Genomic DNA, 13089 nt, shown 5'->3' with positions numbered 1-13089 from the left:
GAAACAAAACAGATACAAATTCAATACGTGGCCCGTGGGCCATAGTTTGAGGACCACTGCTCTAGAGCAATAGAATTTCTTTTTTCCTTTTTTTCCCCCTGGCTTTGCACTCAGAAATTACTTCTAGTGTGTAATATTTCTCTGGTCCCACCAGGATTTCTTGGTGACAGCAATACTTAGGTCAGTCCCAAAAGAGATATAATACTGCCCCCAGATCCCCACAATTGAGAGCTCAACCTCTGTTACAAGGTCAAAACCAATGTCATGCACCATGCCTGGTGGGCACAATCCCATGGATACAGTGCCACCCCCTCATATCATGATGCAGAGGTAAGGTGCGCAGGGGTGCAAGCGAGGGCTGCAGCAAGCACAGGAATGGAGGGGCCCATAGGTATCAAATGCATATAGCTCCATGCCACTAAGTGAAAAGTCCTGTGAAAGGGATAGGGACTGTCAGGGCAGGAAAAGAACCAAGTCAGGAAGAAAATCTTTCAGGGTGACCAGAGCGACAGCACAGTGGGAAGGCGTCTGCCTTGCATGCAGCTGACACAGATTCAGTATCTGGCATTCCCTAGAATCCCCTGAACCTTCCAGGAGTAATTCCTGAGCACAGGGCCAAGAGTAACCCCTGAGCACTGTTGGGTTTGGCCCAAAAGAAAAAAAAAGTCTTTCAGGGCCAGTTCTGTGGAAGGGAGACCGGGAGACAGTCTTGGCAGAGATAGAGAACAGATTTGAATGAGTGGCACCTCCTGTGGGGTCGATCATGTGGGCCCATGAACAATGGGTGCAAAAGCAGAGGATTTCAGGACAGGCCCCAGTAGTTGGGCACCCAAGAGTCTGCCCTGTACCAAGACACCCACTACACCAGCCTCCATTCAGAGTCCAGAAGGGAGATAAATGGTGAACAGGCTTGTGGCCAATAATAGAACAGGGCACAAGGCTGGTGGCCAACAGAACAGGACACAGGGCTCGGTGGACAGCAAGAGGAAACCAGGGAGCCCAACCAGAGCCCAAGTTTCAGAGTAATGGGCCTGGGAGACCTGTTCCATCTGGCAGGCATGGGAGGGAGGGAAGATGGAGGAGGAAGGATCCTGGACAGATCTGGCCATGCAAACTCTGGATTCCAGCTCTTACTCCAGCCCAGCTCCCCAGGGTCTCACAGGGATTCAAACATACACGGGAGCTGACCAGGACAGCATAGGGATAGCCCCCAAGGCCCCTAGCATGGGTATTGAGGAGTGGGGACCCCTCTCCATGGAGAGCTACCATCAAAGCTATCTGAGACTCCCACTAGAGAAACTCCAGCACTGGACATGCAGCAACAGACACCAATGATGGGAGAAGGTAAGCACATCTTTCTCTCTCTCTTTTCACAGACACACACACATACATACAGACATCCATCCCACCCCCACCCCCACCAATGATGGGAGAAGGCAGCACATCTCTCTCTCTCACATACAAATACACACACACACACACACACACACACACACACACACACACACACACGGTGCTAGGAAGTAGGAGAGATGTTAGAAAGCACTATAAGTTCCTAGAATACACTGCTGCCTTAGACAACAGGGTCATGCATGAAGTAGTCAACAGAACCACCCATGGGACGGACCATCCACAAGAACCAGCCAGGGCTGCACATTCTCTGACCATTGCTGCAGAGCCCACAGGGCTAACCAAGAGCTCCTGATTGGAAAAAGCCAGTGTGGGCAGGAAAGCAGGTGCTCTGACAGGGAGCCCCTTCAGTGCACAGAGATGGGGTCAGAGATGAAGGTCACAGAGACAGGATCACAAAGACGGGGTCAGAGATGGGGTCACAGAGATGGGGGTCAGAGATGTGGGCTACAGAGACAGGGTCACAGAGACGAGCCATGGGTCGTCCATCTCAGAACAGCAACTGCCCAAGGTAGGGTAATAGCGCCTGAGGTATGGGCTAGAGGGAGGGAGGTGTCTGCAAGGCCCTGAGCCCCCCAGAGCCACCCTGATCCCCCAGTCATCAGAGCCTTGTGTAGTACAGGGACAGTAGCAAGGACCCAGCTGTGTACAAGGACTCAGCCCAGACCTCATGCTAGGCCCCAGACGGTGCAGCCAGAGAGCCGAGACCCCAGGGTGTTGCTGAACAGGCTGAGCTCACTTTCCACAGTGACACCTCTTGACCCACCGTGGGACTGGCTGAGCAGGCCAGCAGCCAGCCAAGCAGCTATCTTCCTTACAGAGCACAGTCCCATGCTTCCGCCCACAGCTCAGGACTCCCGAGGGAGCAGCTTGGAAGGCAGGGGCCACCTGAGGGGACCTCTGCAGTTAGGGTGGGCTCCGAGGTCAAGGCAGGGCCTGTGGGTTCCACTGCAGAGCTGCGTGGTGCGGGAGGCTCGAAGAAGGATTCAGTCCAGGATAACCGCGGTTAAAAATAGCCCTGCCGGACACGTCCCGCCCTTCCGCTTCCCTTTCCTCCCACCGCCCAGCGGAGCCCCCAGCAGGCCAGGGCGCCGGGGTGGGGGCTGGGGCCCAGCTGGGCTGCAGACCCTCTCTTGGCCCTGCTGGCCGGGGCAGAGCTAAAGGCTTCTCAGGGGCTCCACACACAGCCTCAGCTGCAAGAAGCATGCAGGTGGGGTCCCCTGGGGCTGTGACTGGGCTCCTCAACCACGGAACCTCCATGGCCTGCGAGCCTGAGTTCTGCCTTCCTGATCCTGCCCCAACAAAGTTGTTCAGAGCCCCTGAACCGGCTTCCACGGCCAGTGCAGGAGCCTCAGCAAAGGGTCAGAGGGAGGGTGCACCAGGCAGCATTGGAATCTCTGGAGCGATAGGGCAGCAGTGTAGATGAGAAGGCTGAAGGGGGCAGTGAGGTGGACAGTGAGGGAGGGGCTGGAGAGAAACAGTATGGATGAGGAGGAAGGGCTCTAGTGGACAGTGGAGTAGATAGACAAAGAGTAGAAGGTACGGGTGGTCAGTTGGTGACACTGGAGAGGACAGTGAATATTTAATGTTCTCTTAACTCTAGGACAAGATAAGATCGTGATAAATCATTGTAGGAGGGAAGCTGCCTGCCCCTATCTCCTGAAGCACAGTTCCCTGTCGGGCACATGAGCAGGTACACAGAGATCTTGGGGGTACTGCAGGGTCTTTCTGGCCTCTGTGAGCACAGGTGCCACAGAGCAGAGCCAGGAGCAATCCCGAGCACTGGCGGGAGAGGCAGGAGAGGCCCAGATGGCTCCAGCACCCACTGAGGTCCCCAGAGACAGCATTTTCCCAGTGACAGCTTCAGAATCCCAATACCGATCGCACGGCATCGGTTTGGACCTTAAGCACTTTACCACTGCAGCTGATAAAATGGGTATAATCGTGCAAAGCGTTTAGCAACAGTGCTGGTGGTACCGGGAAGAACAGCACAGTGAAGCCTAGTGATGCAGAGACATCCCTCCTCCCCCATCTGTCTTTGTGGGCCGATCTCATGCTGCATGCAGCTGCCCATGGGATGCCTTGTGGACAGGACACCTTGCTGTCCTGTTGGGCCCTTCTGGGGGCAGAGGGCATATTGCTGCCCAGGGCTCTGACAAGGTGACCACCACGCTCACCACCTCTCCTCCTGCTCGGATAACCATGCCACGTGCTTTCTGCTTGAAAGGGGTGCCTGGCTCTGAGTTCCAAGTGTGGTGGGCACAGCTGAGCAGCGCCCGGTGCTGTTCCCCCTCTGAACGTTTCCACACAGTCGGTACACAGCCCACTGGCCCTCAGGGACCCTTGGGCCGGCATGGATGTAGAAGGGAAAGGACCCACAAGGCCACTACCCCCGGTCCATACCCACGTACATGGCTTTTGAGGCAGGACATGGGGGCTCCCTCACGCAGCAGGGAGCTACCTCAGACACAAGTAGTCAGGTGGAGTCACTAATACAGACACTGCTGAACCACACAGTTCCAGGTATTAGCCCTGGCGAACCTTCCCACTGTTGTTGAGTTCTCAAAGAGACCCTCCATCTCCCCACTAAAACTTAAAACATGTCTCCTTCCCCCTTTTCAAGACTCATTAGTACGTATCAGTGGCATTGGCTTTGCTAAACATCTTTTATTTCATTGATTTTTCACTATTATTTTCAATTTTATTATTTCCAGCTATTAAAGTTCTTTTTTTAGGGACGGCTGCTGATGTGGGAGCCTGGCATGTCTGAGGCCTAGGTTTGATTCTGGGTGCTCTCTGGGCTCCCAAGTGTCTTCAGGAGTGAGCCCCCCCACACCTTTCCTGAGCACAGAGCACAGAGCATCTCTAGGTGTGGCACTGAATCAAATAGAAAAAGGTTTCTTCTCTCCTTTCTCTGCTTCAAAAGAGCTTATATACTTAAGCGCTTTATTTGCTAGATTCCTTTTTCATCTCTTTCTCCTTTGGTTTTGGGTCACACCTTGCAGTGCTCAGGGGCATGTCCAGGGGTTACCATGCTCTAGCCTGCAGACTCATTCCCGCCTACTGAGCACTCTTGGCCCTTTGCTGGCTTCTTGAAGTAGAAATGTAGATGGCTGGGGCTGGAGAGATGGCATGGAGGTAAGGCGTTTGCCTTACATACAGAAGGTCGGTGGCTTGAATCCCCGCATCCCATATAATCCCCCAAGCCTGCCAGGAGCGATTTCTGGGCAGAGGCAGGAGTAACCCCTGAGCGCTGCCAGGTGTGACCCAAAAACAAAAAAAAAACAAAAAACAGAAAACAAAAAGAAATTTAGATGGCTGAATTGAGAAAGTTCCTGTTCAAAAAATGTACACATTTAATACAAAGAATTTCTAAGTTTTATTGAAAAGCTTCAAAATAAAATTTCTTTAAAAAAGAGAAAAGCTTTAGGGCCGGAGAGATAGCATGGAGGTAGTGCGTTTGCCTTGCATGCTGAAGGACGGTGGTGAGAGAGAGAGAGAGAGAGAGAGAGAGAGAGAGAGAGAGAGAGAGAGAGAGAGAGAGAGAGAGAGAGGCTTCAGGCCAGAGATAGCACAGTGGTAGGGCATTTGCCCTGCATGCAGCTGATCCAGGATAGACAATGGTTCGAATCCTGGCATCCCATATGGTCCCCCGAGCCTGCCAGTAGTGATTTCTGAGCACAGAGCCAGGAGTAACCCTGAGTGTCGCTGGGTGTGACCCATAAACAAACAGGAAGGAAGGAAGGAAGGAAGGAAGGAAGGAAGGAAGGAAGGAAGGAAGGAAGGAAGGAAGGAAGGAAGGAAGGAAGGAAGGAAGGAAGGAAAGAAGGAAGGAAAGCTTCAAAATAGTTTCTTGGGCTGCAGACATAGCACAGTGTGGAGGGCATTTGCCTTATAATCAACTGACTTGGGTTCAAACCCCAGCATTCTATAGGGTTCCTCTAGAGTGGCTATGGTGTAACCAGTAAAGCAACTGCCTTGTACGCGGCTGACCCGACGCAGACCACGGTTCGAATCCCGACCTCCCCTATGGTCCCACGGGCCTCCCAGGAGCGACTTCTGGCTGAAGAACCAGGAGGAACCCCTGAGCACTGTCCGATGTGACCGAAACAATAAAGGAAAAGAAACCAGAGTCTCTATAGGGTTCCCTGAGCCCACCAGGAGTAATTCCTGAGTGCAGAGCCAGGAGTATCCACTGAGTCAGGTGTGGCTCCAAAAATAACAAACCAAAAACAATTCAAAAGAGTTTCTACTATTTGGCCAAGCGCTGCTCCTCCTTAGTCAATGAGTAGAAGTGAGCAGTTTCATTTTTAAGCATCTGGAAACATCTGGTGCATTTCTGAGACTGACTTACAGCTGAATTTGAAGCAGATGACAGGGTGGACTCTAGGCTGAAATCCCTAAAGGTCCTTGCTGTCGGGCACAGGATGAAGCTCATATGAGGACTGAACCCTCCACTCACCAGACGCAACAGAGCCAGGCAGGGAGGGGCATGTGGCCAACTGGCTGTGCCATGGGCACACGTGTCATAGCATGCCCGTGCCATGTGCCAGGGGCTTGGCAAGGCATGCAGTGGCTAACTCCACATACTGGGGTACAGGCACCTTTCCCAACGCTGGGCAGAGAAGCTGTCATACTGCGGGCACTGGAGAGGCCTGCCCATAGATATGGGGCCCCCAGAAGGTACCCCAAAGGTGATGCTGCAGTGCCCGCTGCCTGCTAAGATCCCCAACATGTTTCCAGGTTCACCCACCCCCATTTGTAGCTGCTCCTCTCCTACCCTCAGCACTCGTCCAAGGACGCTCCCCAAGAAAAACAGGAATCTACGGATACTACAGGGTCAGTGGGCACATATATGAGTGCAGGCAAAATGTGAGTGATTGTGGCAATGTATGTAGAAAGTGGGTGTAGGGCCCGGAGAGATAGCACAGCGGCGTTTGTCTTGCAAGCAGCTGATCCAGGACCAAAGGTGGTTGGTTCGAATCCCGGTTTCCCATATGGTCCCCTGTGCCTGCCAGGAGCTATTTCTGAGCAGACAGCCAGGAGTAACCCCTGAGCAACGCCGGGTGTGGCCCAAAAACCAAAAAAAAAAAAAAAAAAAAAAAGAAAGAAAGTGGGTGCACATGTGAGTACATGCAGAATATGGTGTGTATATGTGAGTGCATGCAGAATGTGAGTGGTGTGTCTATGTGAATACCTGCATGGTTGCAGCACACAGCTAAGCCTGGCTGAACTGAGGAAGCAGAGGCACAGTACAGATGACATGCCAGGAAGAGACTGGAACTGGGCCCCACAGCTAATCTTCCCGATGACACTGTTGCAGACAGTGAGGGACTATGGGTGTAGGCAGAGGCCACTGTCGAGTGCAGTGACAGGCAGCTGGGTCGGGGACAGGTGCCACCGAGCATATGGGTCTCCAGCCCAGTCCACACCTGTGCACAAGCTCTGGGGCAGGCTGGGAGGCTGCCTGAGGGCATCATGGCCACCAAAGCTCAACCTGGATCAGCGGCCCAGAGATGACCCCAGAGCTCAGCATTCCAGGGATATCATACCCCTGACCCAGGCTCTTACCTTCCTCACAGCACCCCTGCACCCTGGGCACAGAATGCAGCAGTATGAAGCAGCCCCATAGCCCATTGGAGTTGATGTTTTCCCCCAATAGCACAAGCAACCTCTAACACCTAGGCACAGACTGAATTCTAAATGGAGACAAGAGCCACTGCCCAGCTGATGTCTCAAGCCCCAAGACACCATCTCCATCCCCATTGTCACTAACAGCTGCCATAGATGTGACCTGACCATGGCAAGAAGTTGGGGGCAGACCTGCCACTTGCAGCAGATTGGGACACAGCCAGCTGGACACAGAGGCAGGGCACAGCCATCAAGCAGGTGACATGAGGCCCCGCAGCATGTCCGTATAGCCACACAGCAGGCAGCAGCACAACTAGTGGGGACCCCACTCCCACTTCTCAAAGCAAACCTCTTCACAGCAAACCCTCACAGAACCAGGGGCCCAGGTCTGCTAGAACAGAGCTAGCACAGAAGGTTTCCCAGGCCTCCCAGGACAGGGCCAGAATTGGGATTTCCCACACCTGGAGCAGAACCAGGATTAGGGGCCCTCCTCCTTGGAGCAAGGCTGGAACCAGGGTCCCCATCTCTGTGGCAGTGAAACTAGACCCAGGCTCTGCACAGACTGGGGTACTCCCCTGTAGCCTCAAAATAGCTCCAGGGGCTCAGCAAAAGGGGTGAGAGGAGGGATATGACCAGTCCGTAACTCCAACACCCACCACCCCCAGTCTGATGTGCAGCAGAGTCTGGGGAGAGGGTCACAAGTTTAGCTTGTTTAAGCTACAAGGCCCCATGGAAACCAGGGCAGCTCCCTCAAACTGGTCCTAAAGGAGCCACTTCAGTCCATTCCAGAAAGGGAGGGTCAGTGGAGGGGCAGAGCCAGGCAGGGGCAGCAGAGCCAGGAGACTCTGCCCTGAGCACAGTCCCCCACCGAGAAGGTCCCCAAGGTGAGGGTCAGCTCAGCACTGAGCCTTGCCTCTGTACACTAGGCAGCCTCCACCACATGACCAGCCGGGCCCAGAGGGGGTTGAGTCCCTGCAGGACCCCAGTCCGGTGCAGCCCACTTTGGCATGTGCAGGAACCACTGGACAGAGGCAGAAGACAGGCCCAGCCCACAGCTCCTGAGCAGGAAGCCCAAGCAGGGACACAAATCCTGCCAAGTCCCTGACCACTGGCCATGGACAGGGTCTACCAGCAAATCTGGGGTGAAGCCAATGGGGGCAGGAAGTGGAGATGGCTGCACAGTAGGATGCATGAGGCATCTGTCCCCTGAGCTGAGTCAAAATCCTCAGATACCCCATGTGTGCCCTGTACCAGACTCCCCACTCTGTCCCTCATGGCTACTGAGCTCCCCTTGCTGACATCGGCCCAGGGCCAGGCCATCTGGGCCCTGCTGAGAAGACGCCAGATCCTGGCCAGGAGACAGCATGGCCTGGCACAGGCCAAGCCCGTGGGACTTGGTACAGGGCTTGTCCAGAGAGTCAGCCACACCAGGCAAGAGATGGGCTTGGAGCACACAGTCTGGGCTCTGCAGGCTGAGAGCCGAGGAAAGTGTGGCCTTTGAGAGAGCCATGGGGGGAACAGGACAAGGAACTTCTAGAAGGGACAGGGGACAGAGTGTGGAGACAAAAGGGGCAGCCAGGGGAAAGCGGTCACGGGGAAGGGGGATAGAGGCAGTCAGGGAGCCCAAACAGGGTAGGAGCCTTGTTCCAGAGTCCAGGGGACCAGGTGGGAGAACTGCACACAGATGAGGGCCCAAGGCTCTCTCAGGTGCTTTGGAGCCCAGGCCAGGAGTGAGGTCTTCAGCGGCAGAGAACAGAGTTCCAAGAAGGTTGGATACAGCAAAAGCACTGGGCTATATGGGGTACCCCTCACACAAAGTCAAGGTACCATCGAGGGGCCCAGCACAGGGGACTGCAGCCAAGCCCACCCTGACGCCCAGGCCAGAGCTAAGTAGAGCAAATGGAGCTGGGGCACAGAAAGGGGCCACCTGGAACTCGGGGTGGCCGAGATCTATCAGGATCTTTAGACCAGACATGGGCTATGAGGGGGAAAATGAGGCCTCAGACACATGGCTCAGGGCACAGGATAAAAGGGTACCTGAGACTGGACCTGTGATCTGGGTCTCAGAGCTGGGTAGGCAGGGTTGGGAGAGGGCGCCACAGCCCAGTGTCCTCCTACAGCCCTGCCCTGCCTCTCCCCAGCTCTGCTCGGACCCATCTTGCCTCGGCCCTCAATGCACAGCCCTCAGGAGTGGCCCCAGGACACAGGCAGAAGGCAGAAACTAGGCCTAGAACCATCTCCCTATGTCAGAAGAGGCAGGGCCAGCTCCTTACTAAGGAGCAATGTCCAGAGAAGAACCTGCCTGGGGTCACCTCAAGGGGCCTTCAACAGGGAGGGGGCACCCCCAGACACAGACTCTCACAGAGCACCTGGCCACTGGCCAGAGTCCCACCCCAGGGCAGGGCCCCCAGAGAGAGTCATAGACAGCCTGTCTCTAGGCTCATACACATACATACATACACACACACACGTACTTGTATTCACATGTATGCACCTGCAGGCTCGCTCATACTTGCACTTATACAGGCAGATACGTACATACAAACATGCATACATACATCTATACTCACACATACACAAAATGCATGTGTGTATACACATATACACATGTACACACATATACACACACAGAAGCCACCCTGGGACCCTGCAATCCTGTGACAGGCCTGGGAGCTCAGGGAAGCAGTACTACAGAGCCATGACCCAATTGGTCATGGCCCCCTTGCTCAGGATCCCCATCAAAGCTGGGGACAACCCAACACTGCAGCCCTGATGAAGCATATGGTTGGGGGCATAGGAGAGCTCCAGAGGTCACAGGAAACTTCACAGCAATATCCAGACTGGGCAAAGTCCCAGAGACAAGTAGGGGATGAGAGGTGATAGGGTCCAGGGGGAGACATGACTGCTAATGCCCAGAGGCTTCTTCAGGTGCTACAGTGTTCGAGAATGTTCCAGAACATTAAGGAAAGGGCCATGAGGACAGCTGAACACTCTGAGTGCATCTGGGGTATTCCTGGCAACATTGCTCCCATGTAACCAACTCAAACAAGACTGGGAAACGCCAGAGCCCACACGTGGCCACTGGAGAGCCACAAAGCTTCCAGAGCTCCGCAGGGGACCCCAGACCCTAGGCCAGGAAAGCCTGGGGTACAAATAAAAAGAACAAGTGTAGGGCACCCCATGGGCAGAGTTGGCAGGGAGCATGAAGGCACCCTGAGGCATGTGGGGGCACTAGGGGCCCCAGAGAGGGATGTGTCAAGAGGGCTTTGGAGATCTCAGCCACTAGCATGTAAGGTGTAAAAGGCCACCTTGGGTCATTTTCAGTCCAGAGCAGCAGGAAGCCCGGAGGACAGAGGGAGCCACCCAGCCCTGCCTCTGCCTTGGTCGGGCCAAAGGTGGACCCATATCAGGTGGGGCCTGATGCAGGGTCCAGCCTGTGGCCACATCTCCGGATAGGGATGGCAGGCACAGGGCTGGTCCTAGAGAGTTATTAATGAGCACTACGGGGGGAGGGGGGTGGCATGGAGCTCTCCAGCACAGTCACACTTTGGAAGTGACAGCCATACTGAGACCTGGGGGTCTCCACACCAAGCAGAAGAGAGCAGGGCATAGTGACACCTTGGTGGCAGGGGTTAGACACCATGGGAAGAGCCAAAAGACCACCAAAGCAGTACCTGTCTCCGGGTTGCATTTGACTCTAAGTGCCTCAACCCCACTGACCTGCACCCCCTTGAGAGAAAGTCTCTCAGCACTCCACCTCGCCCCAAATCTTCCCTCTAGTGCAAACCCTAGGAAGGCGCAGACAGCCATGCAACCTTGGCCCCTCGGCTCTCCAGCATGACACAAGCCTGGCCCTGAGCTGCTTAAGTCCCCCAAACCCAGAGCCACTGGTAGACAGCAGCCCTTCCCACTGCGTCCCACACACAGAGGGGTCAGCTCCTTCCAGGGGCAGTACGGCCCAGACCCCCAAGACTTGCAGAAGACTTGCAGAACCAGGAGAAGCAGAAGGAGCGCTGGGCTGAACAAAAGGAAAGTCAGTGAGGCGCTCTCGTGTGGACAGAGCGAAGAGTGTGTGCACAGCAGAACGTCCAACCAAAATGCTAGAACTCAGAACCAAAGGCGGCTGGAAAGAACGCCGCTCGCTGGACTCCTCGCTCCCTCCGAGGCGGAAACACCCCGCCGTGCTGAATTTCCCTGACATTTCTGAGGCTCTGGAGCCTCACCGCGAAGGGTCTGAATCATCTGAGCACCGCGGCTGTGGCCTGTTACTGGAAAGCCTAGAATAGAACGCTAAATATACAGAGAAACACAAGCGAGCCGGCACTTTTGTACAACGGGATCAAACGCAGAGCCAGACAAGAGTCGTCTGCTAGCAAGATCGGAGGAAGAGAGCGGTTGGTTTCCAGCAGGGAAACAAAGCACAGCCGGCCTGGAAGTTAAAAAGAAAACACAGAAATAGCGCCTGCCTGTTCGTCGCAGCTCCCACCTCCCGCAGGAAGCGGGCCCCCAGCAGAGGCAGCGGGCCTGGAGGGCTGCAAAGCCCACCCACCCCGCGCGCGCACCCCTTGGAGAGGGGACAGCGGCTCCCCATCGCGGCGCCCTATCTGGGCCACCGTGTAGACGCCGCCAGCGGGGGGCACCCAGGCTGGAGGCCGGAACTGGGTCAGCCACGGAGCCTGGGGTGCCCCCGCGTCAGCTTCCCGGGCTGTAGGGAGAGCGAGCGGGGAGGGGGGGAGAGGCCCTGGCACCCTGCCCTGGCTCCCTGGCCTTGGAGAGCTGCTCAAGAAGGGAAGCTGGTCTTTAATAAACAAGACGCGCCAGGTCCTCCCGCGTTCCCACAGGCGGCTGCCCTCGTCGGAGAAGCGGCGGCGCTAAGTTCCGAGGCAAAGCCAGGTAGAGCAAGCGAGCGCCCCGCACCACACCTGCTCGGGGCAGGCGGGGAGTTAGTGCCCGGGCTGGGGCGGGGCCGGGGCCGGCGGAGTTCGGGGCTGGAGGCGCACAGACGGAGCCCGGGGTCCCGGGCCGATCGGCCAGCCGGGCGCCGGGCTTCCGGGGTTCCGGGGTTCGGGGCGGGGATGAGGAGCCGGGGACGGGGCCGGCGCGGGGTGCGAGCTGGGCTTCTGGAGGCCCCGGGGCCGGAGGCGGGGATCGGGCCGAGCCGGCTGGGGTCCCGAGTGCGTGCCGCGCGGGCCGGGGGTCCCGGGTGCAGGAGGGATCGGGGTCCGGCAGGGCTGCGTCCCGGGGCCCGCACTCACGTCGTCGAACAGCGAGCCCACGTTGGCCGTGACCAGCAGCAGCGCGGTGCCCGGGGAGGCCCCTGCCTTCCCCGCCATCGCGGCGGCGGCGGCGGCGGCGGCGGCGGCGCGGGCGCGCTCGGGCCGGTGTCCGCGGGCCGCGCGTCAGCTGCGCCGGGGGGCGGCCCCGGGGCGCATCGCGCGCGCGCGGGCTGGCGGGTCGGGCCGGGCCGGGCCTGGCCGGGGCTCCGGCCGCGCGCGCTCGATCGATCGCTCTCGTCTCGCTCTCTCGCGGCTCCGCGGCCCCGCGCCCGCCCGCTGTGGCCGCCCGCGCCTCAACGCGGCCCGCCGCGCGCAGCCATTAGGAGCGCCGGAAAGTTCCCGCAGCCAGCCGCCGAGCCCGCACGCCCCGCCCCGAGGCTCCGCCCGAGGCCCCGCCCCATCCGGGCCCCGCCCCCGGGCCGCAGCCTATGAGAGGCGGGCCCGCCCCCGCGGGCCCCGCCCCATCCGGGCCCCGCCCCCGGGCCGCGGCCTCTGAGACGCCGGCCCAGAGAGGCCCCGCCCCGGAGGCCCGCCTCCCAGTGGGCAACTCCGGAGAGTCGCCCCTGAGGCCACGCCCCTTCTGGGCCCCGCCCGGAGCGGGCAACCCCTTCGAGGGCCAATCAGAAGCCACGCCCCCAAAGCGCCACCACGCCCCCTCGAGCCCTGCCCTACCTAGGCCCGCCCCTTGGACTAGAGACGCGGCGATGGGAGGCTAAAGAGGCGGGGCCTAGGAGAAGGGGCGGGGCGTCACCAGGGGGCGGGGCGCGTGGTG

The 13089-nt window shown here is 57.6% G+C and overlaps 1 protein-coding gene across 2 annotated transcripts in view; it reads right to left on the bottom strand.

Moving 5' to 3' along the window:
• INPP5A (inositol polyphosphate-5-phosphatase A) overlaps positions 1-12482 on the bottom strand; it is a 59009-nt gene extending 46527 nt beyond the window's left edge. For both annotated transcript variants that reach the window (XM_049790632.1, XM_049790631.1), the window contains exon 1: positions 12297-12482. In XM_049790632.1, the coding sequence (XP_049646589.1) occupies positions 12297-12374 (78 nt within the window). In that variant the 5' untranslated portion in view covers positions 12375-12482. The remainder of the gene's footprint in view (positions 1-12296) is intronic.
• Between the last annotated feature and the right edge of the window lie 607 nt (positions 12483-13089).

The sequence above is a fragment of the Suncus etruscus genome, chromosome 17 (genome assembly GCF_024139225.1).
Source record: "Suncus etruscus isolate mSunEtr1 chromosome 17, mSunEtr1.pri.cur, whole genome shotgun sequence".
Taxonomy (NCBI): domain Eukaryota; kingdom Metazoa; phylum Chordata; class Mammalia; order Eulipotyphla; family Soricidae; genus Suncus; species Suncus etruscus.
Note: the sequence above shows the minus strand (reverse complement) of the source record. Positions and strands in the feature narration are given on the sequence as shown.